This window comes from Glycine max, chromosome 2, assembly GCF_000004515.6.
Source record: "Glycine max cultivar Williams 82 chromosome 2, Glycine_max_v4.0, whole genome shotgun sequence".
In the NCBI taxonomy this organism is placed as follows: Eukaryota; Viridiplantae; Streptophyta; class Magnoliopsida; order Fabales; family Fabaceae; genus Glycine; species Glycine max.
This window is the reverse complement of record NC_016089.4, coordinates 49784211-49811492: the sequence shown is the minus strand read 5'-3', so window position 1 is coordinate 49811492 and position 27282 is coordinate 49784211. Positions and strand designations below refer to the sequence as shown.

At 31.5% G+C, this 27282-nt stretch overlaps 2 protein-coding genes across 7 annotated transcripts; one reads left to right on the top strand and one right to left on the bottom strand.

Moving 5' to 3' along the window:
- Positions 1–5896: 5896 nt before the first annotated feature.
- Positions 5897–13164, top strand: LOC100791053 (phytochromobilin:ferredoxin oxidoreductase, chloroplastic). 6 transcript variants are annotated; one of them, XM_006575670.4, is made up of 9 exons: positions 5897–6258; positions 7381–7497; positions 8324–8418; positions 10123–10216; positions 10529–10660; positions 11214–11318; positions 11807–11857; positions 11937–12105; positions 12886–13164. In XM_006575670.4, exons 1-9 carry the CDS (start codon positions 6046–6048, stop codon positions 12897–12899), a joined length of 990 nt encoding a protein of 329 aa, XP_006575733.1. In that variant the 5' UTR covers positions 5897–6045; the 3' UTR covers positions 12900–13164. The 6 variants fall into 6 exon arrangements, with proteins under 6 accessions (XP_006575733.1, XP_006575732.1, XP_003519656.1 ...); XM_003519608.5 differs by having other exon boundaries at positions 5926–6258; positions 12896–13164; XM_006575669.4 differs by having other exon boundaries at positions 11937–13164.
- Positions 13165–17630: 4466 nt separating this feature from the next.
- LOC100781108 (transcriptional regulator STERILE APETALA) lies at positions 17631–22609 on the bottom strand. The gene is made up of 2 exons (XM_003518521.5): positions 22115–22609; positions 17631–18983 (listed from the first exon to the last, which is right to left on the bottom strand). Exons 1-2 carry the CDS (start codon positions 22388–22390, stop codon positions 17835–17837), a joined length of 1425 nt encoding a protein of 474 aa, XP_003518569.1. The 5' UTR covers positions 22391–22609; the 3' UTR covers positions 17631–17834.
- Positions 22610–27282: the final 4673 nt, after the last annotated feature.

The window sequence follows — 27282 nt, the reverse complement described above, 5'->3', positions numbered from 1 at the left end:
CACACACGTAGAAATTATATACTTTGTAGCTACTGGTTGACGCTTGCTAGAGAATCTGAATCTTAAACAATGTAGTTGTAATTATGTATTTATCTAATAAAATTGTGTCAAATACAAATAAAGGATGTAGAAGTTATAATTTATAGTTTCATTCAAGGTGAAACTTCACATGCTCTAAAAGTCATAGGAAATAGTTTTCGTTTTGAGTTGAAAACTCTGCATTTCACGCGATGCATAACTAGTAACTAGGTACAATATCAACCAAGAGTTGACCTCCATGTCTATGATCAGACCTCTGTATAATTTTGTAACATTGTTTCCCTTTCCTACGCTCCAAGCAAAACTTTGCATTCCATCAGTTTTCAAGATTTGGTTAAATTATCTTTTTAATTTGACTTATACCTTGGACAGATTCTACCAAATGTTTCATTTAATTACAAAAACAAAGATACAATTGATGGACTGATGTAATTTAAAAATATACAAATTAGTCTGCTCCGTTAATTTTTGAGAAACCAAAGTATATTTTTTAATAAAAAATAAATGTCTAATCTTGAGATACTAATATTTATTTAAAAAATTAATTTTTCTTAATATATATTTTTTCTTTCATACTTATTAGGGATTGAACCCAATGTCATCATAACCACATATTTAAAGAATAAAGTTATTTATTAATTTTATTACATTTTTTTTCTTAGTTCTAGTCAATGTTTCATTCTCATGATATGGTATTAAAATTAAGGCTTAAATATATTTTTTTATTTTTTTAAATTTGAGTAATTGTTTTTTTTTATCCTTAAAAAAATTTACTTTTATTAGTCACTCAAATTTTCAAAAAATTATTTTTAGTCATTCTTTGGGATGGTTTTTAACCACTAAAATTTATTTTTTAATTATTAAAAAAAATTGACCATTTTAAATCACCAAAACATTTTACTATATGATTTGGTGATTTTTTTTACATATTTTAATGATTTTAAAGAGGAAAAATAAAAACATGAATATAAAATTGTTGTAATTTTTTGCATATTTTAGTAATTTTAAATTGTCACAAATCATTTAAAAAAATTAAATTAAAAAAATATTTAAGACAATGTAAAGAGGGCGAGCCCTGGTGCAGCGATAAAGTTGTGTCTTGGTGACTATTTAACACAATGTAAAATCATCATAAATTATAACACCATTAAAATAAATTATGATAATGTAAAATCATCAAAAATTTGAGGAAGTAATCAAAATAGAATTCTTTTTAAGGATTAAAAAATAATTATTGAAATTTAAAAGACTAAAAATGTATTTAAGGCTAAAATTAATAATTTTGTTCATAGCAATGTCATAATTTCCGTTCTTTTTTCTATTAAACTTAGTATAAAATTCAAATCTTAATAAATATGCAACGCAAAATGCGGATATCTTTGTATTTGGCACGATGAACTGCGTTTCTTAATTAATTATCTGATAGAATATACTCTTAATATTGACAATTAATTAATTAATTAATGTAGAGTAGAACAAATATAATGGTGATCGATGCAAATAATATAATTTGCTTAGATCAGGAAATTAAGAAAGATGCTGTATTAACTTGAAGACAATAAGATGAACTTGTATTTCCCCTTGCAATCGGGTTGGCATTTGAACACCAACAGGGGCAGTTCAGAAACAAAAAGAGAAGGCACTGGAACTAGAAAGAAATTTAGCTGGTGAATGGTTTGAGTAAATAAATGGATGGAATCATGCTCCACCAAAGCAGTGCCTAAAGTAATTTCCTTCCATAGCAAGGCATACGAATAGAAAAGTGACGGTACAGCAATTTGATGTTGAATTTGAATAGCAACAAAGAAAGAAAAAGGGATTTCAGATGATGGTGAGGCAATAACTATTTCAAATGTCTCACGGGGTTGGATTTTCTCGCACAAGGAAAAGCAAAGCCCCAAGTCCTTTGAGACAGAAAGCATAAAATATAATATCATTTAGTTAGGGGGCTTGAAATTGACATTTGATTTATTAATTAGGCTTGTGTGTGTGGAGAACTCACTCAGTGCTGCAATATTAGAGACTTGTTTTTATTAGCTTGGACACACTCCAGGGAAACCACTGTTCCCTATTCTTGCTCTTAGCAACTCGATAACTGCAAAACTACAAGGAGATGCCCGTAATGTTTGCAACCAAAAATATTTTTCACCAATATTATTTTTTTTTTTCATGCATCTCGCCCATCAACTATATATCCTTTGTACTTTGTTCTTGTAATTGGTCAACTAGCTAGTATATGATCAGAGATTCTACCATTGTCATGACCATACGTCAACATATACCAGAGTTCAATTATAGAGCCAATCATCCGTGAACTGTGGTCCACTGTTAATGTGATTATATAATTTCATCTTTTCACTTACCTTTCTCCTGTATTCGTTTCTTGTTTTCTTTATCGTTTGTGATCTATCCTCAAAGATATTGTAGATAGATTATGTAACATACTGGCTAACTAAAACATTACATATGGGGAATATTTAATATGTAAATCGTAAATATATTCTAATGGCTATAAAGAAATAATAGTCATATGATGCTTAAAATATGAAGGAAAGGTCAAAATGTGTAGTCACATCTTTTCTTCCAATCCGGCTCCTGTTTGGTTAAGAATAACTGAGACGGTTCTGTCAAGAGTGGAGTATACCTCATTTGTAGTTCATCTCACCAAATTTGATTATTCCTATAATCTATAAAGAGTTTAATATATAGTTTAAAGCAATTAATTATTATAAAAGTGAACAATTTTCTATCATATGTCAATCAATAATTGGATAATTTATCTCAATTAAATTATAATTTAGAGGTTTGATAAACGAAAAAGAATCTCACTCTAATTCCACTTCTCTCCCAAGTAATTTTTTATTGTTTTTTTTTTCAATTTTCAATTAAACAAACATATAGAAACGATTTCCATACCCGTAATAAAATGTATATTGAGCGAGAGAAAAAAGTATTTTGCATACGACGTTTAAGTTTTTAAATTCGAATATAGCAGGATTTTTATTAGACTAGAGTAGTTTACTTACTTTTAAAATTACTAAACTAATATAGTTTATTTTTAAAAAAAATCAATATGGTTAAGTCTTGCTTTTATATATTATTTATTTATTTTTTACTAAATGCCAAAAACATTTATGACTGTTCAAAATTACCAGACATTAATTACTATTATAAACTGTAAAAAAAATTGCATAAAAAGTTTAAAGGAAGCCATATTCATGAAGTGCGACTTACTTATGTTATGTGGTTAAATTTTAAAAACTACATAGTACACTAGTTTAGTAATTTTAAAAACAAAATGCACAAATTTGGTAAAAAGACAAAAACAAAGATCGCCACCGGAGATCATGCCTATTTTGCTCTGAAGTACGTCCAATTGGGTATCTCTCTTTGTGTATTACTCCTTTTTTTCTTTTGTCTAAAAGAATAAACTAATAAAGTATTGTGTGGTTATTAATGGTGTATCAATATTATATATACAAGGTTATAATTAATTAGTGTCAGAGAACAGATATTATAGCATAATAATGATTTGTGATCAATTAGCACTAGTATCTAGTGATAAAAGCTTTAAACAACATCCACAGAACAAGCAAACAAGCAAGTAAAAGGTAAACAGAAAGATGAGGGGGAAAGCAAACAATGCAATGACAGCCAGGGCTCTAAATCAACGCTATCTCCTATCTACTCTCTTGGCTAGAAGTGGGTAATTGTGGAATCCGATCTTTATTTGAAAATTTAGCTAAATGGGTTGTGTTTTTCTTCTTGTGTCTTTGCTTTTGCATGGGATTGAGGACTAATTTATTAATTGCTCATTATTCGTTCCCAATGATCAAGGGGAGGGAAGAAACTTCCTCAATCTGGACACTAAATTCCTAGCCTGCTATCACAAATCTTGGGTACGTGAGTGAGAAGCTAGCTCTGACAAGGCATCTTTAAAACACTGATGTTAAGTATAAAAACAAATAACTATGTGGCTCAGAGGATGCCAACAAGTCATAACAAGCACAAGGGAAGAAGTTACATTAAGTGGATCCAAAATTAAACTTTGTTAACCATAAAATTATTAATTCATTAGTGTTAAATTGTCCCACGGTAAAATTATAACTGGATAAGCATTCAATTCCCAAGCTGTCCAAAAGAGAGTCAGAGTTGTTTTGCATTGCAGCTTATTACATACTAATGTATGCACTAGTTTATGGCAGTTTTAACTTTAAGCCCTAATCATTCAAGCTGATGGAAAGTGGACAAAAAACTGTTTTGTGCGAATAAAAACTGCACCAACAGAAAGGGCAGTGCCGGGACATTATTATATGAATAAAAATTGTGTAGGCAAGGGGCTGATATATGCTAGGAAATTACCAACTAAGAGAAGATTTACTTGAATTATTTATGTCTTATTTTCATATATTTTTAAAATATGTATTAGGTTAATTTTGATGTGCATCAAAAAGATCAAATAATTTCGGTTTGATCTATATGATAAAATTTTTTAATTCAATTATAAGTTTTGAGTTGAAAGTATTCAATAAAATGTCATTAAATAATGTAAAAATAGGTTTAACTAATTTGAGTCAATAGGAAAAAGAAGAGGGTAATTTGCAAAGCATGAACCTGAGCAAATTTTAGGACTTGTCACGTTAGTCCGAGATCTATTAAGGTAAGAGGAGAATCTCTTACCTGTTCTCGCGTCTAAAATTGGGTCATAGTTTATTCCGCGAATTGTATATTTTATCCTTGTTTTTTGAAAATTTTTATCTTAATAAATTAATTTAACTTATTTTATTTTTTAATTTTTAAAAAACACATTCAAATTTAACTTTTGTGTTAGTTGAGTTAACATGACACATTAAAATAATTACACTTTTTTATTCTTTAGCAAATCTTACCTTCAAATTTTTCTACTTTTTATGAATTTTAACCCAAATTTTTTACATTTATATTAGCTTGTCACGTCAACTCAACAATTAGAATTCTTGGTGCCAATTTCTACCCCTTTGTGAGTGTTTTGTCTATTCCAGCCAGTCAACAAACTTTATTATTTATAATCATATAATGATAAAGAGTAAACTAACGTTAGAATTTTTCTTCCTCTGATTCTAACTCCACACACACAGCACACTCACTCAGCACACTCATTTGCCATCATTAACTAATTAAAATCTCCGGATGTAGTAGGAAGATTGAGATTAGTTACTTGTTCACGTTTGGATTTTCATTCACACAAATTGGATGTACATCTGAGAAATAACTAGAAATGCGTGTTTGGAATTTCTTTAAGAGAAAATGAATTATGTTTAGATTGTGAAAGTTATAATCGTTAGCTTTTGACATTTGAAACTTGGAAAATCACATCTAAGAAACCAACAAACTAGCTTTGATACGTTTTGATGTAAAATTTGGTAAAACATGGATGAGTGATTAGGATCGAAACATGCACTTAATTTGAATTGTGATAGTGATAAGGAAAGAAAGAAATCACAATATTTTGTATTTGCACACACTTGCACTAGTTATATTAATTATTTTTGTCTTTTTTCCTCTTATCTCTTTTAAGGTATAAACACATTTTAATTTAAAGTCTCTCGGTATATTTCTTTAAATAATAATTTGTTATAACAAATTTTTGTTAAAAATTTTACTAGCAACGTCACATAAATTGATATAATGAATACTTGGTACCAATATTATTATGATGGAAAGTTAATAATGATTGGTAATTAGTTTTATTCATTTGGTAATTGAATTTGAAAAGTGAAAGGCTACTGAATAGTGTATGAGAGACAGGAGGGTAATTTGGACTTTGGAGGCAGCTGCATTTGGGCCATATGAAGAGGCCCATAGGCTGTTAATATACGTGAAGGGTGGACCACACAGTTGAGAAATCCAAAGCATCCTAAAAGTAGAAACAGAGTAATTTGCTGAGCACGTGTGGCTTGCTTGGACGAGAGTGAGTTGCAGTGCATAGTGATTGAGAGCAGAAGAAGCTGCTTAAGCTTAACTTAAATGGGTTTTAGAATTAGCGGTTCCTCCTCTTCATCATGCTTTTGTTTGCAACGTACGCTTCTTCCTCCGTTAACAGCAATAGCCACTTCCACTCGTGGCTTCAAGAGGAGGAGTAATTGCATACCGAGTTGTTCAGTATCTTATCGCAAGTTTGTTGAGTTTGCTTTGGATGAAACCACACTCCACACTCACTTGATCCCTTCGCCTTTACAGGTTTCTCTTATTCCTTTCTTTAATTATTGCCATATCCTTGTGTGTGTTGGACCTGTAATGGTTGATTAGGGTTAGTTAGTTCCACTCTGTTTTAGAACTTTTGTCGTTTGTTGACACTGAACCCTAATCCAAAGTGAATTTTCCGCTTTGTAGTTTTTTAAAACTTAATTTGCAGATATCTTCAAGCCAATTTAGGCAGTGTTTGGTATATGTGTCAGCTGAAACTGACAAAACATAATTATGTGAATTCTCCTTTTATGTTGCATTTTAGAAATAGAACAGGACTTAAAGTTGAAACAAAGGCCCATTGGGGTTCTATAGAATGTCAATGTGTGAAATCAAGGACATCTGAACGAAATGCAACATTTCATTCTGTTTTGTCTATATACCAAATGCTACCTTACCTTACTGATGCATCTGTACAAAACCGAAGCAAATTTTGATAAAAAGAATTTTTTATTTTATTTTAAATGAGAGAGTTATATGTTAGGCCTTTTTATTTGTAGGCCTAAAACTTGAACTTTAGTAGGCTTACCCTTTGGCCGACCCTGAGGAAGAGGAGAAAAAGAAATTGAATGAACTGCTCTATAAAACAAGGTCTCTGGGTTAGTTCTCAAAACCAAAAGATTGTTACCATACTTTGGATGGCAGTGTTTAATAAACATAAATGAAGTATCACTTTGGTTTGGTTAATGTTTAATAAACATCTTCCAGTGAATTTGGAAGAAAAAAATGAGATGAAAAAGAGTTTTACTATGACTATGTGTCATTTCATGTCCTCATGTTTTAAATTTTTGTGTTGCCCTGTTGAGGATGTGGTGTACTGTTTCAATCACCAAGTCTTGGCTTCTCAGAATAGAACTAGCTCTTCAATTAATAAGCCATTAACTCTTTTGTTTCTTCTTGGTATTGAGTTATTCAACTTTCAATTTCATTTATATTTTGTTATGGTATTATTTTAAATTTAGTTAAATTGAACACATAATTTCTTTGCAGATTCTTAATTGTGATTTTTTGTCCCTAGTTGTTCTCCACTCCTCTGCTTTGTTTGCTTAATTTGCTCTCCACCATTATTTGTGTGCATAGATCTTCAATCTATACTTTTTTATGTTGTCTTGCTAGGAAAAGTACAATTTCATGAATTCCAAGGATGGTAAAGGAACTCTTAGTATGCTATCATTTGAAGGTGCCAAAATTAGGCTTCTACGAAGTTTGATCATTGAGACAGAAACAATGCAGGTGTTTTTTTTAATGCCTATCAATTGTCAAATTGATATATGGTTGGTATCTACTACTCCCTTTGTCCCATAATGGCTGATGTTTAAGGTTTTTTCACACAGACCAAGAAAGCAAGTATTCCAAGAGAATTAACATTTAGTAGGAAACAATTTTACTAAAATATCCTTACTCTCTCTCTTAATTTCAATAAATGTACTATTAAGTCTTCCAAGACAACATTATTTATTACAAGACAAAATTGGAATAGATGTTTTAATATCTCATTGAAAAGTGAGAACATCAGTCAATTTGGAATTTTTTCAAAGGTTAAAACTGCAGTCATTTTGGGACATGTCTTAACAAAATATGCCTTTTGTATGGTACCTTGTAATTTATTATAGCCATAACAATTTCAAAATTTGACTTTGTCTGTATTTATTTCTGCCAGTCTCAGTTTTCTTTTTCTTTTACCAACAAAGGATCCTTCATCTAAAACAATGCATGTTATGATGTTAACAGAATTAGTAAGCATCCTGTTGTATCTGTTTCAATATGCAATCTCTGATCCCCATGAGGTATAACACTTGTTGGAATATCTCATAACATCCATATTATATCTCAGAATATTTTAGAGTATCTTAGAAATTCTCTTAGGATTAGCTAATGTGATTTCTCAGTTTCCATTTTCCTAATGTTTTATGTTTTGCAATTCCATTTCAACAACACATGCAAAAAATTGACATGTCATTGCTGAAGTGTTCTGCTGTCTTTTGTGACCTGTCTGTGGAAAGGTTGTTTTACAATATGCTTACTGCCTCTTTTTTTATGTCTTCAACTTCTTATGCAGGTTTTGGATTTTACTGTCTTTCCAAAAGCAGAATATGACATACCCATATTTTGTGCTAACTTTTTCACCTCTGCTAAAACAAACATTGTTGTGTTGTAAGTTAGCATCTTTTTCCACTGTTGCTATCCACTTATATAAATGTATAAAAGATGTTCTTATATTTAACTCTTAGTTTTGGAAAAGTCTAGCAATGTGTTCTATGTTTGCAATTTTTAAACTTATTCCTAAACTGCATTTCAGCTATGGAAATTTATGTATGACAATGCAATATTTTCCCATCCAAAAAGAATTCACCACTAATTATGAAAACCTATCTTGGGTTGCTTTGCAAATCGAAGTGGGAATCATTCAGTTTTAAATTAAAAAATAAGCCAGCCTCTGATCTATGTGGATATATACTTTCAAGAGGTACACACAACATAGAACTTTTATGTCTTCATTTGGGTGTGGTAAATGCATATGTTTCATTGCCTAGTAATACACACCAAAGTAGGTGTATCAAGTATCAACCAGCCTCAGCAGCAGGTATTTGATTGTACTTGGTAAAAGAAAATACCATATTTCATTAGTTGTAAATTTACTTGCATAATCACTTGAAAAGGATGTTTCATTCTTTTGTAAAATGGGTTCATGTCTCTTTTATGGTATATTCCCGATTGAATAAAAGCATGCATTTCCAGACAAGAAGATTGAATGTGGAGGAATTGTCCACATGATGAACCAAACCGAGCTGTGAAGGGCAGAGTGAAGTTACCATTTTAGGAGTAGATGTCCTAGATCTCAATGTTAGTTTAAGCGAGAAAATAGTAGTTGTTTTACTCCAGCCCTTTGGTTTTGCTATTTTTTTTCTATGAACCTTTAAAAAGATGAAGTTTAGCCCTAATCAGCATAATAAAGATCACAGTTCTTTACTTTCAGAGTTGCAGTGCTTATTTTATTCTCTTTAGAATGTGGTCTTGTAAATAAAGGACCCTAAAACCTTAGTTCAGTAAATTTTGCTATATTTGTCTTCTTAAGATATCATGTCATATTCTATGTAAAGGAGATTTTAGGATTGAAAGCATCTTTGATTGACTATTTGAAATTATGTTATATATACCAAATTATCCTTGTTATATCCATATTAGCGTTTGCTTTTCATTTTCTTATGTATTATAGCTTTACAATAAAAAAAATTAGATCTGAAGTTGATGTATACTTTAATTTGAGTTTATAGGCTTTTGGATGATTGGTATTGACTCTTCATCCAATCTTAGAAAGAACTATTTGGTGAAGCTGTTATAAACTTATAATAAATGAGAAAAAAAATGCCTTTCTTTATCAGTAAATAGAAACTCAAGGATTTAATGTGTGTTGCATGTCTACTAAAATTTGCCACCTACTCAGCTGTGGAAGAATATTATAGTGTCATCCTTTTAGATAATCTACTGTTAGCTTTCTTAGGTCGCATTACTTCTCCCTCAATTTAATTGTGTTTAGTCATATTGTCAGTGCATGTGCAAATTTAATGGTACTTGGGTGTTTATACTTGTCCAAAATTAACATAATGGAAAAGACCAAGCTTTGGCAAGAAATAAAGCCTAAAGCAAATCCATGAAAAATCTGTGACAGTCTGTAGTGCTCATTTCTCCCCAATATTGTTTACACCTTAAACGTCTTGGAAATCTAATATTTGTTCACCGACATCACTGGTAATGTGATAAAGTTTTTCCCCACTGTGCTATTTATAGCTTCAAAATTATTTAAGAACAAATTACTGTATGTAATGCAGAGCACTAACCTTGAATTAATTGTGCCAGGGACCTTAACCCCTTGCATGATATCATCAATCAGCATGAGTACAAGGAGAAGTACTTTAAAAGCTTAATTCCTCTCGGCCTTAAATATGCTGAGGTAACTGCAAATATTTTAGGGAAAATTATAAGGATTATTGGTAGAAGTATATTTTAGAAAAAGTTAATCACTCGACTGCATAACAATGTGAAAAGTTTTGTTAATAACAGCTACTTATTGACCTAATTAGCCACATGAGTGATGCATTGTTCTAAAACTGGATTTACTTTTAATATGAATTCTATATTTTTTACTTTTCCTTTTAGTATTGATTCATTGAAGTCCTCATGGATGCATCTCCGTTTTTCTGTAAATTATAGAGATTCTTTCTTAAAGGACCTAGTGAGTTGACTTAACACAGACTTTATGCAGCTTTTTCCATGGGGAGGGAAGCTCACAAGTGAGTCCATAAATTTTTTTTCACCAATTGTCATCTGGACAAAGTTTACCTCAAACCCAGAAAAATATGATATTCTGTATTCCGCATTTAGGGAATATTACAAGGTAATAGCCCCAGCATCATGATCAACTTTATGAATGACAATTCATATTTTGCTAAATACTCTCTCCGTTCCTATATATAAGACCTTTGAACTAATTCACACTCTTTAATAAAATTGGTTAATATAGTTAGTGACATTAAATTTGTCAATAATTTATATTTTTTTATAATTTTCCTTAATGTTTTTAAAATTAATCATCTCTCCCTTTCCACCTAATTTCTTTTCGCCTAATTAATTAATGTTTGGGGATGGAATAATGATTATGTAATTTGTGGCTACTCATCTTCTCCAATCCTAATAAGAGAGTTTATCTCATTAATTTCCAGCATTTATTTTTCTTGGCTAAAAAGTTTGTTAATTAATTAAGGGTATTTTAGTAAAAAAAATAATACAAGAGACAATTAGAAAAGGGTCTTATAAAAAGGGACAAGAAATTTTCTGAAAATGGTCTTATATATAAGGATGGAGGGAGTATTAATACATTTAGTGAACTTTAATAAAGTTGACCTTGTACATGTGTAATTTTGTTATCTTGATGTCTGTTACCCTGGCAGGTATGGTTGAAATTGATATGCAAAGCAGATAAAGAGACAGATGAATCTCAGATTTTCCACAACCTCGAAGCACAACATAGATATCTAACATGGAGAGTTGAAAAGGTAGTTCACATTTGCTAAAATTTTCTTTGACAGCCAATCATAAATATGATTGGTGATCTAGCCATAAGCAAACTTATATTTGTCCCAGGTATAATTGGTTTAGGATTTTCTAATTGATCAAGGATCTTCACTCATTCAGCTAGCATCGGTTGAAGATAATTTAGATGATAATATTAACAAAGATGGTTCTGTTTGAATATGATGTCTTCAAAAAACCAACCTAACTTCAGTTATTTTCTGCATTCAAATCTCAACAATAAAATTGGCAAATAAGTTTGAAATGAAGTTTTGAACTTCAAACTATATAAACAAGGGACAGCCAATCCTATCAGGACTTTAATTTAGAATGTATAGGGCCTGTTTGGATAAACTTCTCTAAAAAACACTTCTAGGAGAAGAAAATAAGAAGGAAAAATGAAAAAGCTTCTCCATAATCTATTTCTAATTCAGTTTTAATGGACCTGGTTCATGGACATACTTGAAAGTAGGATCCAGGACAAGGTGTTTTGAAGAAGCTGATTGGTGACACACTTGCCAAGGTAGGCCAAATTTGTGCTCGATTTATTTAATTCCTCTACATCCTAGTTCCACAGATCCTCACTTCCTGTTTTATACTAGGATATGCTGAGAAGCTTTCTCTTTAATGGAGTTGATGAACTAGGAAGCAAAACATTCAATGATTATTTTCCACGCTACTGCTGTCAAGAGGGAACTCTAAATAAAAAAGGCAATGTTATTGGGAAGTCCTTTGAAAATCGCCCATGGAATGCTAGAGGAGAATTTATTGGTAACAGATTTTCAAATTGGCCTGTCTAATTGCTGCTTTCTTTTCATCTCTGCTTGGCGTGTTTTTTATCCTGCTCATCTGTTATCATTCTGTTTATGTCCTGCGGCCTTCTATTAGGGTCTTACAAGTAAAAAACTATGCTGTGATCAATGGATTCTTTCACCTGCCTTTTCTTCTTTTATATTAAAATTGGTCCTGCATATTTATCTATGGCATTTTGCATGTATATGTTCTTTGATTACTTGAAGTTGCTTAACTGGCAGTTTGATTTGAGATGCGAGAGACATTGTTGAAGCCAGTAGGACTTGAATTCTATTATTCATGATTAAGAATGAGATGATTTCAGTAATGAAATAGTTGTATCGTTTAGCAAGCTAGCAAATATTTTTGTAGAAGCAAGCACTTACAAGCATACTATATGTAGCACAAGAAATCTTCAGAATTATAATGATATGTTGGGGGGTGCTTGAAAAAAAAAATTGGACTTGTGAGAAAGTAGTTCAGAACTTTTGTAAGTTTTTTTTTTCAATTTATTTTAACAAGATTTACAGAGAAACTGGTTGAAGTAAGTTTTTTTTTAACCTATTTCAGTAATTCAGTTAATTTTATGAACAAATTTTTATTTGGTAGGAGTTTATTAAATAAGTGGTTAATGAAATTCTTTATTTAAATGCATCCTTAGTTTATAGTAATTTTTAAGGATCCTTCAGCTGGATTGGCGTTGATGTGTAGCTTTCAGGCCAAGGTATACTTACCGCGGTGCTGACATTTGATCTTTAGAATATTTTAGGTGAATGACTGTACACTGGAGAAGCTTGTGCACACGTTTGCAGTCAAACTTTTACAAGGCGTGCCACTGGTTATATTTTCGGCTATAGAGGTTCTGCAAGCATACAAAAGACCGCTGTAATTTTTGTAGACAAGTTATGCCATAAGATGCTTGTAATATATTATGGAAAGAATTTTCTGTAACAAATCTCAGGCTCAGCACCTATGGCTCTACATGTTTGTAATATTAACATTCGTATTGTATCAGTCAAAAAAACATTCGTATTGGAAGATTCTAGTTATACATTAACTGCAGCCGTGTCCGATTAGCTTCAAGTCATAGTAGAAATTTAAGTGTAATATTTTACCTTCTGTAAAATAAAGTTTAATGTTTTACCTTTTGTAAAAAAAAATGTAATATTTTAGCATGCAGTTTAGATTAATTTGTATAACCCAAAAATTGTCACTCGATTTAATTTTTGGGTTAAATCAAGATTTTTTTTAATACGATTGGGCTCTTTATTTGGCATGCTGGCTAAATTGGGTCTCTTTGTAATTTGGGTATTTTTTAAGTTCTGAATTTCGATTTGATCCAGTTTCATTTACCTCAAGCCTATATAGGTTATGGGGGAGGTCGTTTATAAATTATTTTTAACCTTGATTACTAGTTTTTGGCTTATTGGAACAATTTATACATTAAAAAAAGATTAATAGCATATTTTACCATATACTTTCATTATTTTACATATTTCACTTTAATTTTTTTAATTTTATTACTCAAGTTTTAAAATTTTGTGCATTTTACAAATACTGTCACTAAAAAAGTGATTATTTGTTGTAAAATAAAATCGTTTTGTTATCAACATGATAGCAAAATGCACAAAAAATAAAAATTTGGATGATAAAATGTGTGAAAGTTGAAAACTTAAGTGATAAAATTTGTAAAAAATTGTATGATAAAATTAGTAAAATGATGATAATTGAATGATAAAATATGTTATTAAGCCTAAAAAATCATATAATTGTAAAAATTCGATCTCCTCATTTTTCCATGAAGCCCAGCTTTACCAAGTCAAAAAACGTAGTGGTAGAGTTCTAATAGATTGCATGAGAACCTAACTTTTTGTCACTATTATACAGATCTTTTGATTTCAGTTTGGAAATGTTCAAATCACGGTTTAAGTTATCAAACAAAAAAGAAGATAAGTTTCTACCCAAATATAATTTAAGATTTTTCAACTGAAATCCAAATGTTATGGTGTGTTTGGATATCTCTTAAAATTAATTTTAATTCTCAAAGTTATGATGAAAAATTGAAAAAGCTGAAGTAACTATTTGTTGCTTTTGCCTTTTAACTTGATTTTTAAATTGATTTTGATAGAATTAAAAGTTAATTAAAATAAAACACACACAAATAAATTCATTTTCTGATTTGAGTTTCACTGGTCGGTAGTCACCATATGCAGCAACCCAGCAGGCGATAAGATAATTTCTCTAGTCTCCGTGCCTTTTTTAGATACCTAACGAGACAAAAAGAAAAGAAATAGAAGAGAAAAAGATAGACGTGACAAGTAAATATAATATGATAAGAGGAAAAAAAAATAGGAAAAAATTATCACGGATGTCATGTTTACATGATTGGGGGTTGTGAAGTGTATGAAAAAACATTACACTACTTTTATTTATATCATGTTATCACCCACATCACTTGATTCTTTGATAAGAAAGAAAGAAGTAAGAAATAGAATGAATGAAAATAGATAACAAATATAATAGAAATAAAAAATATATGGTTTGAGAACAATAAAAAAGAAATAGAAAAAAGAAATAAAAGAAAAATACTATTCATTTATACTCATTTATCAAGGAGAAATAAAATAGTGAGACTCTGATCTTTTTATTTTTCTTCATACTTATTTCTTCTTTATAAAAGACTCCATTTCTTATCTCTCTTTTATTTTCAATCCTAATTTCTATCAATTTCTTGCATTGCATTCCCACCTATCAGACCATTTAGGTAATGCACTAAACAGTACAGAATAAAGAAGAATAATTAGTGGGGTTGTGAAGTCCCCTTGGTTTCGCGAATAGGCGTTATTTTTTTAATTAAAATATATTTTTCATCATTATAAATATTGATATGTATGAAATTTATCCCTATAAAAATTGGAGTATATTTTTGTCTTTTTGCAAAATATAAATGTGTTATATTAATTTAGAGTTGAATTAAATTCTGGATATTCAACCCTGCATGTCAACCTTAGGTCTTTATCACATATCAAATAGAATTTGAACATTTTAATATTTATAGAAATGAAAATATATTTCAACCTTTTATTTATACATCAATATTTCTACATCTCAGGTTTACATTAATCTTTGAGGTCCCTTCTATAATTTTATTGCTCAAAACTCTATTAAGGCTAATTTTCACTTATTTCGCTATAGTCCTTTGATAATTGTCTATTGAAGTTGAAAAAACTGAAGAAAAATAAAGTAAAAAGGGTTCTAGTGAAGGAAATAAGCGGAAAAGTAATTGCAGCTAATCATCTCTTTCACACAGTTCCACTTATATTCTGCAAATTGGAATGAATAAATAATATTCTTGCTAGCTAGTACTTTAATTTATTATAAAAAAAATCCTAAATTCCTACATTTGAATTGTACCATCAAGTCATAAAGTGACTAATCCATTATTCAAGTGCTCCTTGAAGAGTCAAAAGGACATAGTTTCTTCTTGAGATGATGAAGCTGCTGGAAAGACATGGTCAAAAGTTACATTCCATTCTCAATCAATTTATGCCATGCGCATAGAGGCCTTTAGCCTAAAATTAAATATGAGGCAGAGAGAAACATCGAAGGTGCAGCCAGCAATATATATACTAGCTAGTATTTATATATCAGAAGCAGGTCTATATATATAGCTAGGGTATAGCTAAGGTATGCATTGCAGCAGTAGCATGCAGCAGCAGCAGCAGCAGCAGAGGCAGACAGAAAGACAGACCAGCCGCAGAAGAAAAGCATTGGCAAGCATAGAAGCAGGAGAGACTAGGAACCAGAGAGCAGTAGTAGAGGCTACCACCATGTCTCTATCTCACTTTGTCCTTCATTCATTCCCTCTTTTAAATGCCCTTATAAACAACTCTTGCCATTCATTTTTTATTTATTTATCATAATAAGCTTTTAATTTTGTAACTGTTCATTCCATGTACGGCATTTACATTTTTAGCTATTTTACATAAGTAAAAACTTCAAATTATTTTCCTGCTTACTTGCACTTGCGGCGTCTCTTGCATTTACACTTACGTAGTGAACAGTATTTGTAATTAATTAATAGAACCATGCTTATAACCAACGAGTCAAGTTTGGAACCATGATGGTGTCCTCCCTTGCAAACGTGATGATCTTGTGATAAATAGTAAATGATGGGGTATTTTTAAGAAATCACACGTGTGATCAACATTAAATCAGATGATGATTAGCTTCTTATAAATATAAGAGAAAAAAGATTATAAATCACAGCTTAAGATTTTTGACACTTATTCAATCAGAACTTATTATATATGATAAACTTATCTATTTTTAAAATAATTTAAATAATAATTTGTGATTAGATGAAGATTCTTAATGCATAAGCATTAATCTCTAAGCATAAATGTATTTTATAGTTTTGATTAGGTATAGATCTACTTATAAAAAATTATGGACGAAAAACCGTTTTTGATTTGTTTTTGTATTATAAACGTGTTAGAATAAATATGAAGTAACTACCGTTTTCTTTTTAGATTTCTGACGGGAGTATACTTAAAACTTTTTTTTTCCTTTATGCATTTTTTTCATTCGGTTCTTATATGAAAAATATTTAGTTCTTATACATACCAATATAGAAAAAAAAAAAAAACAACTCATCAAATTCAATCACAAGTCATACTCACCTTAAGTTATGATGATATTGTTCAAAGCTAGAACCTTCATAATTTCTCATAAATCACTTTAACTATTAAGCAAAACTACTTTTGATATACCCTCGTTTACAAGTTCCTTGAGCCACCATGTTAATCACACCATGAAACTTGTCATGTGTTGCTTGTATTTTCTCCATTCATAACCACCATATTAAAACCAAGTAAATTCCAAACACCATCTTTGCCACATACTCAAATGATTGGATAAGATGCTTTACTCGATTGTTATGGTGATTAATAATAGGTTATAAAACTAGCATAGAACAAGATATTCCTAGCTTGAGATATATAGGTATAAAGAATAGTACTCCATTAGACAGTTGTGTAAAGGTGTTTTGCTCTGTTTAGAGTGGAAGATCAAAAAGAAAAATAAAAACAAATGTAGTTTGCTTTTGAATGACTGAACAATTAATTTCTTTTTATTTGATCAGGTTCTTTTAAAGAAACTTCCTTTACTTAATTTTATGGGTCAAAATTATCAAATTTTCTCATATGCGATCAACACATGTAATATAATAAACTCCTGAGAACCATGTTAAAAATAGTTTTATTTTAAAAACTATTCAACAAACGAAACTTGATAAATATAAAACTATTATTTCTTATTAAATAACGGTGTCAAACTATTATTTTCCCTCCAAGTTCAATGCCAAATAAAATACAGTAATTAACTAGTATAAACATCGGGGTATCAGGTTCACAATACCCGGTTTGCCAAAAAAAAAGGTCCAATAACAATTTGTATAATTTACTATTGGAAGATCGGGCGAAGTGAAGGAATGCATGCTAGATTCCCATGTTTTTGGACTTACTAAACTCTCTACATCAACACCTAGGTGCCTACTTGTCTTCTACGTGACCATGGGAGAAGAAAGAAAGATTAAATTAGAACAGTAACAATGGATGTGATTTTTGTGAGAGAGAGAGATAGGTACAAAAAGGAATGGAAAGTTAGAATGAATGTGAGCATAGTACTCATAATAATAATTCCTAAAGCTAAGGATCCTGTACACCAAAATCCAATAAGTTAATGTTATTGTCATTGGAAGAGATAGAGACGTGTCTGTCATTTGCCACCAAGCTATTAACGTATCCAGCTCTGACCCCAAGAGTGACACACAAGCGTCCTATGGCTTGCTCAATGTCCCAAACCCTCAAGGAAGGCGAAGGAGAAGGCGCAGGCGAATAGGTTAAGACGTAGCCAAGGTTCATGCAGGCCCACAACCCCCGAACCCATAACCGGTTTAACCGAAACCGGCTCAACCGCTCATACGTGCTCGCTCGCCGAACCGTTCCCACGCCGTTCCTCTCCAACACTACATAGGCCTCCTGACTCGCGTCCAGCGAACTCACCACGAACCCCATCGTGGACCCCACGTCCCGCAACAACACCTCCGGGTTCCGAAAACTGAAACAAACCATCCTCGAAGCCGTGCACGCCACCACATACTCACGCTCCGTCACGCGCACGCGACCCACGGCTTCAACTAGCTCCGTCAGCATGTGCCACCCCATAACCGTTTCTGGATCCGTCAAAGACCCACCAACGAACACGCGCTCTTCACTGCGCGCGTCCCATATCTGAAAAGCCCGGCCCGCTATTCCCGCGTAGAGGCCAACCCACCACCGCCCCGTTCCCGCGAACCCAACCAACACCCCGTTGTTGACCACGTCACCTTCCACGGCCCGGCGAGCCTGAATGGGCCCAGGCCCGTCCACATTATCCACGTAAATATCCCCATCCAGCCTGGCGAAGGTGATGCTGGAGTTGATTATAACGATGCCCGAGACGGAGCGCGAGAAGGGCCCAAAGAGGTGGCCGTGTAGAGACAAGAAGGTGGTGACGTGGGCTCGGGTTTCGAGGTCGAAGAGACGCACGGAGCCGTCGACGAAGCCGCACGCCAGGTGAGTGTCGGACAGGGCGAGGCAGCGACAGAGCAGATGGTGGTGATGATCCGAAGGGTCGAACACTGCTTGGTCGAAAAACCTGTGTCTCCCTGTCGAGAAGTTCCTGGCCGTCCGATGCCAATACATGTACTCCAGCTGCCACGTGGCCCTCAGTTGATAGGTGCGTCTCCAGATGCGTCTCGTGAGCCGCTGCCACAGCAGATCCGACCGCGACACCTCTCGCCACGTGGAACAAACCTGCATGCACAATTTTGAAGCAACCAATCTAGCTGTAAGTTAAAATTGCTTTCCAATGCACGAGAGCTGGATTGATAAATTAAGCATTTCCCTAAGATTATTTATCCAAAAATAGAAAGCAGGGAAAATTCTTTAATTTGTTTATAAAATCTTCTTGTTGCATAAAAACAAAAGAATATGTGTGTATATTTGATTTGTGTGGGGCTTTTTTTTTTCCTGACTATAAGTAGGTAGTAAAGGATGAAAAGGTGGAGAGAGAAACATTGAGGATGGCAGAAGCAGTTAGCTACTATTAGCTAAAGCTAGCAGAGAGTTTAGCATCATCCGCGTCAGGATTCAAAGCAATACACACAGAGATGCTCGGGACTAGAGATTATTAGCATTCAAATTCAAGCTTACAGGATAGCTAGTGAATGACTTCTCATTTATTATTATGTCAGTGTACTTATTTTCAGTTAGATACTTCAGAATCTTAGATAGTAATGATAACACTCTCATATGCAATACCTTACGTATGGAATTACCTATCTATAAGCGAGCATAACCTTGTCATATATATTCCCTAAATTCTATTTCAAATGGCTCGTGTGATTGCGACACAGACAAATTAATTTGTAACAATGTCAAGTGTATATATATAACTGAAGTGCAATTTTTACATACCAGAATCGGCACAGAGGAAATATATTCTATGGATATACTATTTCATAGACCTAGTTAAGTCAATGTCAAATGGGTCAAAAGGATCAACTTGCCCTAGAAAAGAAAATTTAATAGAATAAATATGCGTAGAAGGATTAGAATTGAGAGTGGAGAGATCTAGCAAATGAGTGAAAAGAAGACACAGATGAGATCAGATCATGGCTTGTATGCATGTGGTCCATACGGCTAGATAATGAAACTAGTCAATATCTTAGTTCCTGTTCGTGTAGGCATGTGTGTGCATATAATGTAAACATGGGTATGAAAAGCGTGCTTCCCCACAAACATTTCACTTTCATTTCCAAGAAAGGTATCGCCAAGGGGTCTGTCTTGTTCCAAACAGCGAATCTCTAGTTCTATCCACGAACACAAGGACCAGTCCAAGGGCGCTGAAGGGAAACTTAGACGAACTAAATAAAGGACGAACTATTCTTAATTAAATACCGTGATTAAATAAATTTTAAATATAATTTTCCATACTTTAATAATAAAGGTACAGGTGAAATTTTTAACAAATAAAAAAAAATCGTATGTTTATGAGTATTTTATATATGGGCAATTATAAACTTATGTTTATAGGAGGCTTTGGTACATAATTTTATCCAAAAAGATCCGGTAGAGCTGTTATAGTTTCCAAGTACAACTAAAAATATGCACGCCCCAACTCCCATGTCCCAACTATGTTGTGTGTGTGCAATTATCATAACGTATATAGTACACATCATATGATATTAGTATTTAGTTTATTGGGAAAGAAAGCTAAAAATTATAATAAGTGTGAACTTCTCAGATAGAAACAAAAGGAATGGAGTGTCGCCACGACAAGAATAGGGCTCCATGTGCCTTTTGGCATTATACAAATGCAGAAATGCTGCTTTTTGACCGCATGTATACATGCCAGTATAGATTATAGAATATTAAACCAACGACTAATTACCGGTTATTTCAAATGTTTCAAACCCTAATTGAGATTAGAGAAGGTGCAAAGTTTATCCTGCATCCAAATGCAATTGAATTTTTTTCAGAAAAAATATATATTGTTACTAATAGGGTAGAAGGAACTTTTTTTATTTATCAATAGGAAAATAAATAGAGTAGAAGGATACACTCTAACTAATTAATGTAACTATGCATCTCTTCTTTATTTGTGAGAATGCAATGAAAATTTATCATTATTTTTAAGGAACGAAGTAATGTAACTTCAAATCTATTTCCCGATTTCGAATGCTTGGAAGTACATTGACTGACTAGTCTAGCCAGGCAAGCTTATTCTTTGAACACAAACGAATGATTAGAGAAAGCTAATTTACTTTCACACTATAGTTAACCTTCTATCAACAATCTTATCTTAATCTTGATAATATATATTAAAAAAATGGTGTGCTTCCGAAATGGTGTCCTTCCTAAATATTATATATTATATATGCAACCAAGCTGAAACAAGCAGGATAAAAAAAATTGTACATTAATGCTCCAACTATATATGGAAATGGCACACTTGCAAGGACGCTAGGAATGAGACGTAAATAACTACATATGCTTCCCTCCTTATGTTATTATTTTTTAAGAAAGCAACTTCTTTTAAAACAAAGTAAAAAAAGCTAGTATCTACATATTTTGAGATAGAAAGGCATACAATGGATCTTCTAGCCTAGGTAGAAGGGAAAAGCTCAGTCAAAAAGGGTTCATGCCAAGAAAGGGAAACAGCAAATCGAAGCCAATGTAAGCCTTTTCATTGGTTGTGAAAAGGAGGTCCAAAACTAGACATTTTTGAAGAGTAAGAAAGAACAAACATTGGCAAGAAGAACAAAAAAAACACCCTTTTTTGAAAGGGACACACATTTAGTTTGAAAAAGACCCACGTAAAGTAGCTGCTTTCGCGGAACAGTTTCTTCTCGGATGCTTGAAAGCATCTTCAACTAAAACCTAAATCGGCACTCATCACCCCTTATCCGTTCAGTTGAATCAATGTATGGATGCCTCTAAAGTTTAAACAGCACAAAAAGAAAATATACCGAATATGTAAAAAGAAACGGATATATATATATATATATATACACACACACATAATATTATTAATTAAGTTAAATCCATAATGTCGATAATATTATTTGTATAAAATATAAAAAAAGAATCAGCATCTGCAGGTTGCAATGCTAGGTTCACGTTTGACTTGACCAATATTTTGTCCAGTTTCGGAACTGAAAAATCTATCAGTTACACATGCTGAAGATTCTACAAATCTTCAATTTAAGCAAACTAAGAATCCAACATCAGATTTAGCAAGGCAAACACAACCATCCAATATGAGCAATCATAAAAAAAAACTTATCTTCATTAACAACTCTTACAGCAAGCAAAATAGTTAAATGGGGTAAAGAAATTAAGGGGGATATATACAAAGAAGAAGAAGAAAGGAAAGTAGCTACCTGAAATAAAATGGCAAGGGCAGAAGCAGCAGAAAGACGACCATTGTAGTTGGCAGCATCAAGGGCAAGTTGGGTGGCCAAAGCTTCAAGTAAAGGTTCAGGCAAGACCTCGTTCATAGCACGTTGACGTTGAGAGGAGGAAGAAGCTTCAAATTGACCACTACCACCGGTTCTCCTCGTACTAGGGCCAGGGATATCAGGGGCAACAGCGTCATATGGAGTTGAAGAAGAAGTAGATGATGATGATGACGACGACGAAGAAGAAGTAGAAGACATGAGTGTGTGAGTGAAGTGTGGAGGCTATAAAAGTGGGCCGGGGAAGGGGAAAGGAACAAGGACAAAAAGGTTGGAGATAAGGACACAAAGTGGGGGACCCAAAAGGAGGTGTCTGGGAATTCTTCCTTATACTACTATCATACTATGACTATGTCTTGTGTTGTGTATCTCTAATCTCCATACCTAGCTATCACTTTAAAAACCAAACCTATGCATACAGCATACACCTTTCTCCCTCAAATTTGTACCACTCTTCAATAAAATAATAATATTATTATTACTAACAATATAATAATAGTAATAATATATTAATACTATACTCTGCTATAATATGCTTTTTACATTTATGATATTGGTGGTTTCTGGAGATGTTTCCCCACTGTGAGGACGGCTATGCGTTGGTTTTAAATCCAGCTATAGCAACTCAACCGGTGCCATGGTCTTCAGGTGTTTTTCAAATGCAACGTGGTTGTGGTCCTCCTCAAACTCTCCCTCTTCTCTACAATTTTTCTTTTTCTTCATCTTCTACTTTGTCGTCAAGTGCATTTTTGATTCGTCAATTTAATTTATTGTTTTTAAGCTCGATCACTTTTCGATTGGTCAAATTTATTATTATTTTTAAAACTTTTGGCGTGTATCTAGATTAATTTATTTTTAAATTCTTTATGATTAAATTATCATGTGAATTGAAAGATCTCACCTGCATGATGAAAGTGGTTTTAGGCATGTATGTATAAATAATAAAAAAATAGACTTTTTTTTTTTATTGTTACACCTTGAGAGAGAGAGAAAAAAGATAAAGATGTCATAAAATATGATATGATTTAATAATAATAGAAAAAATAAAAATATTAACTAGGTATTTGAAATTTGTAGGTGTCAAAAAATTCACACTCAAATAGACTTTATTTTCCCTGTTCACAACAAAACCATACTTTGTTTTTAATTTGTTAATCATATAGTCTTATAAAACATAAGAACTTGTCATTTTTTTTTTTTATCTCCAATCAGTTTTATGTATAAACAGATTGTTTGGATAAATTTTTTTTGGTAGATATTTATAAAATTGATAAACCGATTGTTTGAATAAGTTTTTTTTTTTTTTTTTGTAAATATCTATAAGTAAGGGTAGTAAAATGGACAACTCGACCCATTTTAGTTTGCTCCGCTGTTAATCTGCCAAAAACAGGCCGGAATGGAGTTGGCTTATTTTTAATATACACTTTGAAAAATACCAGCTTGCTTGGCTTAAGGATTGACTCACAAAAATATAAAAAAAATTAAAAATCTAAAGAATAAAAAATAAAAATATCTCCTAACATATAGTATTAATTTCTAAACACAACACTACTTTCTTATAAAAAGAAAAATAAAAATCCAAAATTTTATATTAATATTTTATAATTTTTTATCTAATTCAAAAAAAAAGTTATAGAGGGAACACATTGACTCGTGTCCTCAACTATAAACTCACTTTTTGACAAACCAAAACAGGTTGATGAATTGATACTTTTGTCTCAACCCAATTAAGAAAATAGGTTAAATGGACTCCTTACACAATCAAATTTAATTTGTCACCATACTTGCTAGAATATATTGTTGGAATTTTCTATTCTAATAATTAATGTGGATTAATATTATAAGATAATTATATTAGTTATTTATTAGTGAATTTTATTTTATATGATCAATTAAAGTGAGCACGTTAAACAATTAAATTAAATGATATGAACTAGATGTCAATGTTTATTCATTGAAAGATAATGAGAACCCTATTAAATTAGGTTAACATACTATGAAGGTTATGATTCCAATATACCAAACCGTCACATATAGTTAATCTTCTCCCTGAAGAGTTGAGAAGGTCTTATTAAAGAATAAAAAAGTTCTGAATGAGGAAGAATATGAAATCACAAATTACCTATGAATTCAAATTTCGTTACCTTTGTTTGATCAATCATTATGAATTTAAGTATTTCTAAGACTCTTCTTGATAATCTAACATAATATATTTATGGTATTTATTGGTATTTTGTAAGAATCTCCTAAAATTTCAATATATATATATACCATAAGTTCAAATTAATTCATGCATAAAAAATCTTTTTTTTAAAGTTAAATGAAAAATATTTATTTTATCGTGTGAGATAACTTTTTATATAAAATATTTATAACTCAGAATAAATTATTTAATTAATATTTTTTATCTTTTAAGTGTATGAAAAAATAATCCAAATGAAATAAATACAAGCATTATACAATTTTATCACTACTTAAAAATCTAAAAGTAAATTCAGTTCAATTGATGAGGCGCATGTTTGTATTACAAAATTGTCGGCGGTGTTTGAGGCATAATTTAAAAGAAACACCTTTGTATTAATAATAACAACTTAACTTACAAGAGTATTATTTAGCTTTTGCGTTCATTTGTTAGAGAAGACCAATGAGCTAGAGAGAGAGAGAGAGAGGGCGTTAAAAGTACTACTACTAGTAGCAAACGATAATAATTATTTCTCTTTCTAAAAATTATCCACTTTTTATAAAATATATTTTTTTCCACATATGGAACAATGGGTCGGGATTTAGTTGTACCAAGGAGAGGTGAGATTCGACACATATTCCCCACTTTCGGTGGGAAGATTCAATGCAACTAACTTGACCTGATCTTCACGATCATGGGCAAATAAATTTTAAATAAAAATAAAAGACTTAATTGAAATATCTGAAAATAAAAGAGCATACTTAAAATATTTTTAAAAACAGACGATCTAATTAAAAAATTTAATGATAATATAATTAAATTACACTTAAAAAAATAAAATAGAAAACCAAACAAATAATTAAACCTAAATTAAATTAAACTGATCATAAATTCATGAACAATTTGTTCTATCATTCTTAACTCTTGTTAATAAACCATAAACTCTAAATTCTATACTAAATATAAACTAGTTATAAAATAATTAACAAATAATCTTGTTTGTTAAGTATATGATCAGGGATTTGATATTAAGTTTGTTTATCAAAGATATGTATTGAGAGAAGTTAATTTCTTTGATTATCTCCAATGTGCTATCTTAATACCAATTCTGACAATCTTAAATTAACTAGCATCATATGTTAATTTTAAGTGAAATATTTAATAACGATCAATTCTCATACAATTCAAAGAACAAAGATTTCTCCTTTAGCACCTCTCTGGTAATAGAGTGCAATATCTAACTGGCCTTGCTTTCCACACTTGACTGTCTTTCATTCCGAAAATTACAATTAACTTTTGCAATGCGATCATTCAAGGAAAGCACAACACTAGTGAAAAAAGTGAGCGTGAATTTACTGCCTCATTTTTGCAATGATTATTATCCGTTCACAATTGACTGTCTAGAGTATAGAATCTATTGGGGGGAAAAGTTATATTTTCCAATGATAGTTTTAATTTGTTGTATTGGAAAAATAAAAAAAATGGGGTTTCAGGTTTTGATGTTCCAAGCACATGCATAACAGCAAAAAGATCAATAACTTTGCAACTCTAGCGGCCAATGTCCTTTATATTTCCCCTTTGCTTTGAGTTTTCTTGAGTGTAAGTACACGGACAGAGAACAAAGGTTTCCTGATTTATTGTAATGCTCTTAATTTTTTCTGTACCTTGTTTACTTATATTGATCAGAATGAGGTTTCAATAGAATGTGGACATATAACCTTTAGAAAGAAAAAAGTCTTGGACCTTTTTACTTATTCAAGTCCGTTATTGGACCTAGTCTCTTCACTTTTACATCATTAGAAAATCTTGGTGAAGTCAAGATTCTAATCCTATCACCTTTACCTTTTATTCTTTGAAACTTTTGAATAGAATAACATCTTTACCCTCTGCTCTTTGTCTCCCTGAAATTTCTATTGAAGGAGAAAAAAAAATTCCAGTACCAACACTAAGGTTCTCCATTTGTCACTGCTGCAAATTTATATTAATCGCGTAAGGAAAAAATTACTATTTCACGGATCATTTTAGCTTACTAACAAAAAAAAGACAAAGTTTGTGATAGAGCAGTTGAAATTAAACATTGGCTTTGGACAATTTATATGAAGAAAATATATATTTCTTTTGCTGTTATGAAAAATAATTACAAAGTTGTTAAAATACACAAAGTGAAAATTTCTTCAAATATTGTCTTGTGGGAATTTTCAGTGCAAAAATGAATGAAGGACTTTATTACGGACAAACTTTTGTGACCAACTTCGTTTAGATATAATGAAAGAACTAGCTGGAAGACAAATGTGAATAGCACATTTTTTAGTATAGTTTTTACTTTTTATTAATAGATAAAATTATATAAAATTCATTAATAAAAAGTATAAATTAATGAATGAAAAGTAAAACGAATATAAATTTCATTCATCTACAAAAAAATGTATATTAAAATATATTAACAAGCAAACTCCTCATTTTATTCATTTGATCTGTTTGTCAAAAATCGTTACCTGCTTGACACCTTTTTTACTTTCAAACATTTTTTTGTCAAAACTTGAGACCTCTCCAGTACTTTATACACTTCAATCATTTACGTTTCTTTGTCAAAGTTTGGCTAGTTTCTCTGAGGAAAAAAAAAGTGTGGTTACTATCTAACAGCCTTTAATTTGCATTTTTCCATTTACTTTTCAGTCAAGTCTGATACTTGCTTGACACTTTTTATTTGAGATACAAACCTACGAATTATTTTGGTTAAGGATAGTTATTAGATGTTCTAAACGAATGAAGATTTTTAATCTTAATATTTATTCACGTGTAGTTTTACATAAGATATTAAACTTGTTAACTAAGGTAAAGGTTTAATCGCTCAAGGAATTGAGATTTCAATAAATTAAAAAATTTAGTACACAAAGGGGGGAATAAAATT

Coding starts and splice junctions, on each gene's coding strand:
- LOC100791053 (XM_006575669.4), top strand. CDS start 6,046: ATGGGTTTTAGAATTAGCGGTTCCTCCTCTTCATCATGCTTTTGTTTG. Junction 10,661..11,213: donor CATTTAGGGAATATTACAAG/GTAATAGCCCCA, acceptor TTACCCTGGCAG/GTATGGTTGAAATTGATATG. Junction 11,858..11,936: donor TTGGTGACACACTTGCCAAG/GTAGGCCAAATT, acceptor GTTTTATACTAG/GATATGCTGAGAAGCTTTCT.
- LOC100781108 (XM_003518521.5), bottom strand. CDS start 22,390: ATGTCTTCTACTTCTTCTTCGTCGTCGTCATCATCATCATCTACTTCT. Junction 18,984..22,114: donor CCCTTGCCATTTTATTTCAG/GTAGCTACTTTC, acceptor TTGTGCATGCAG/GTTTGTTCCACGTGGCGAGA.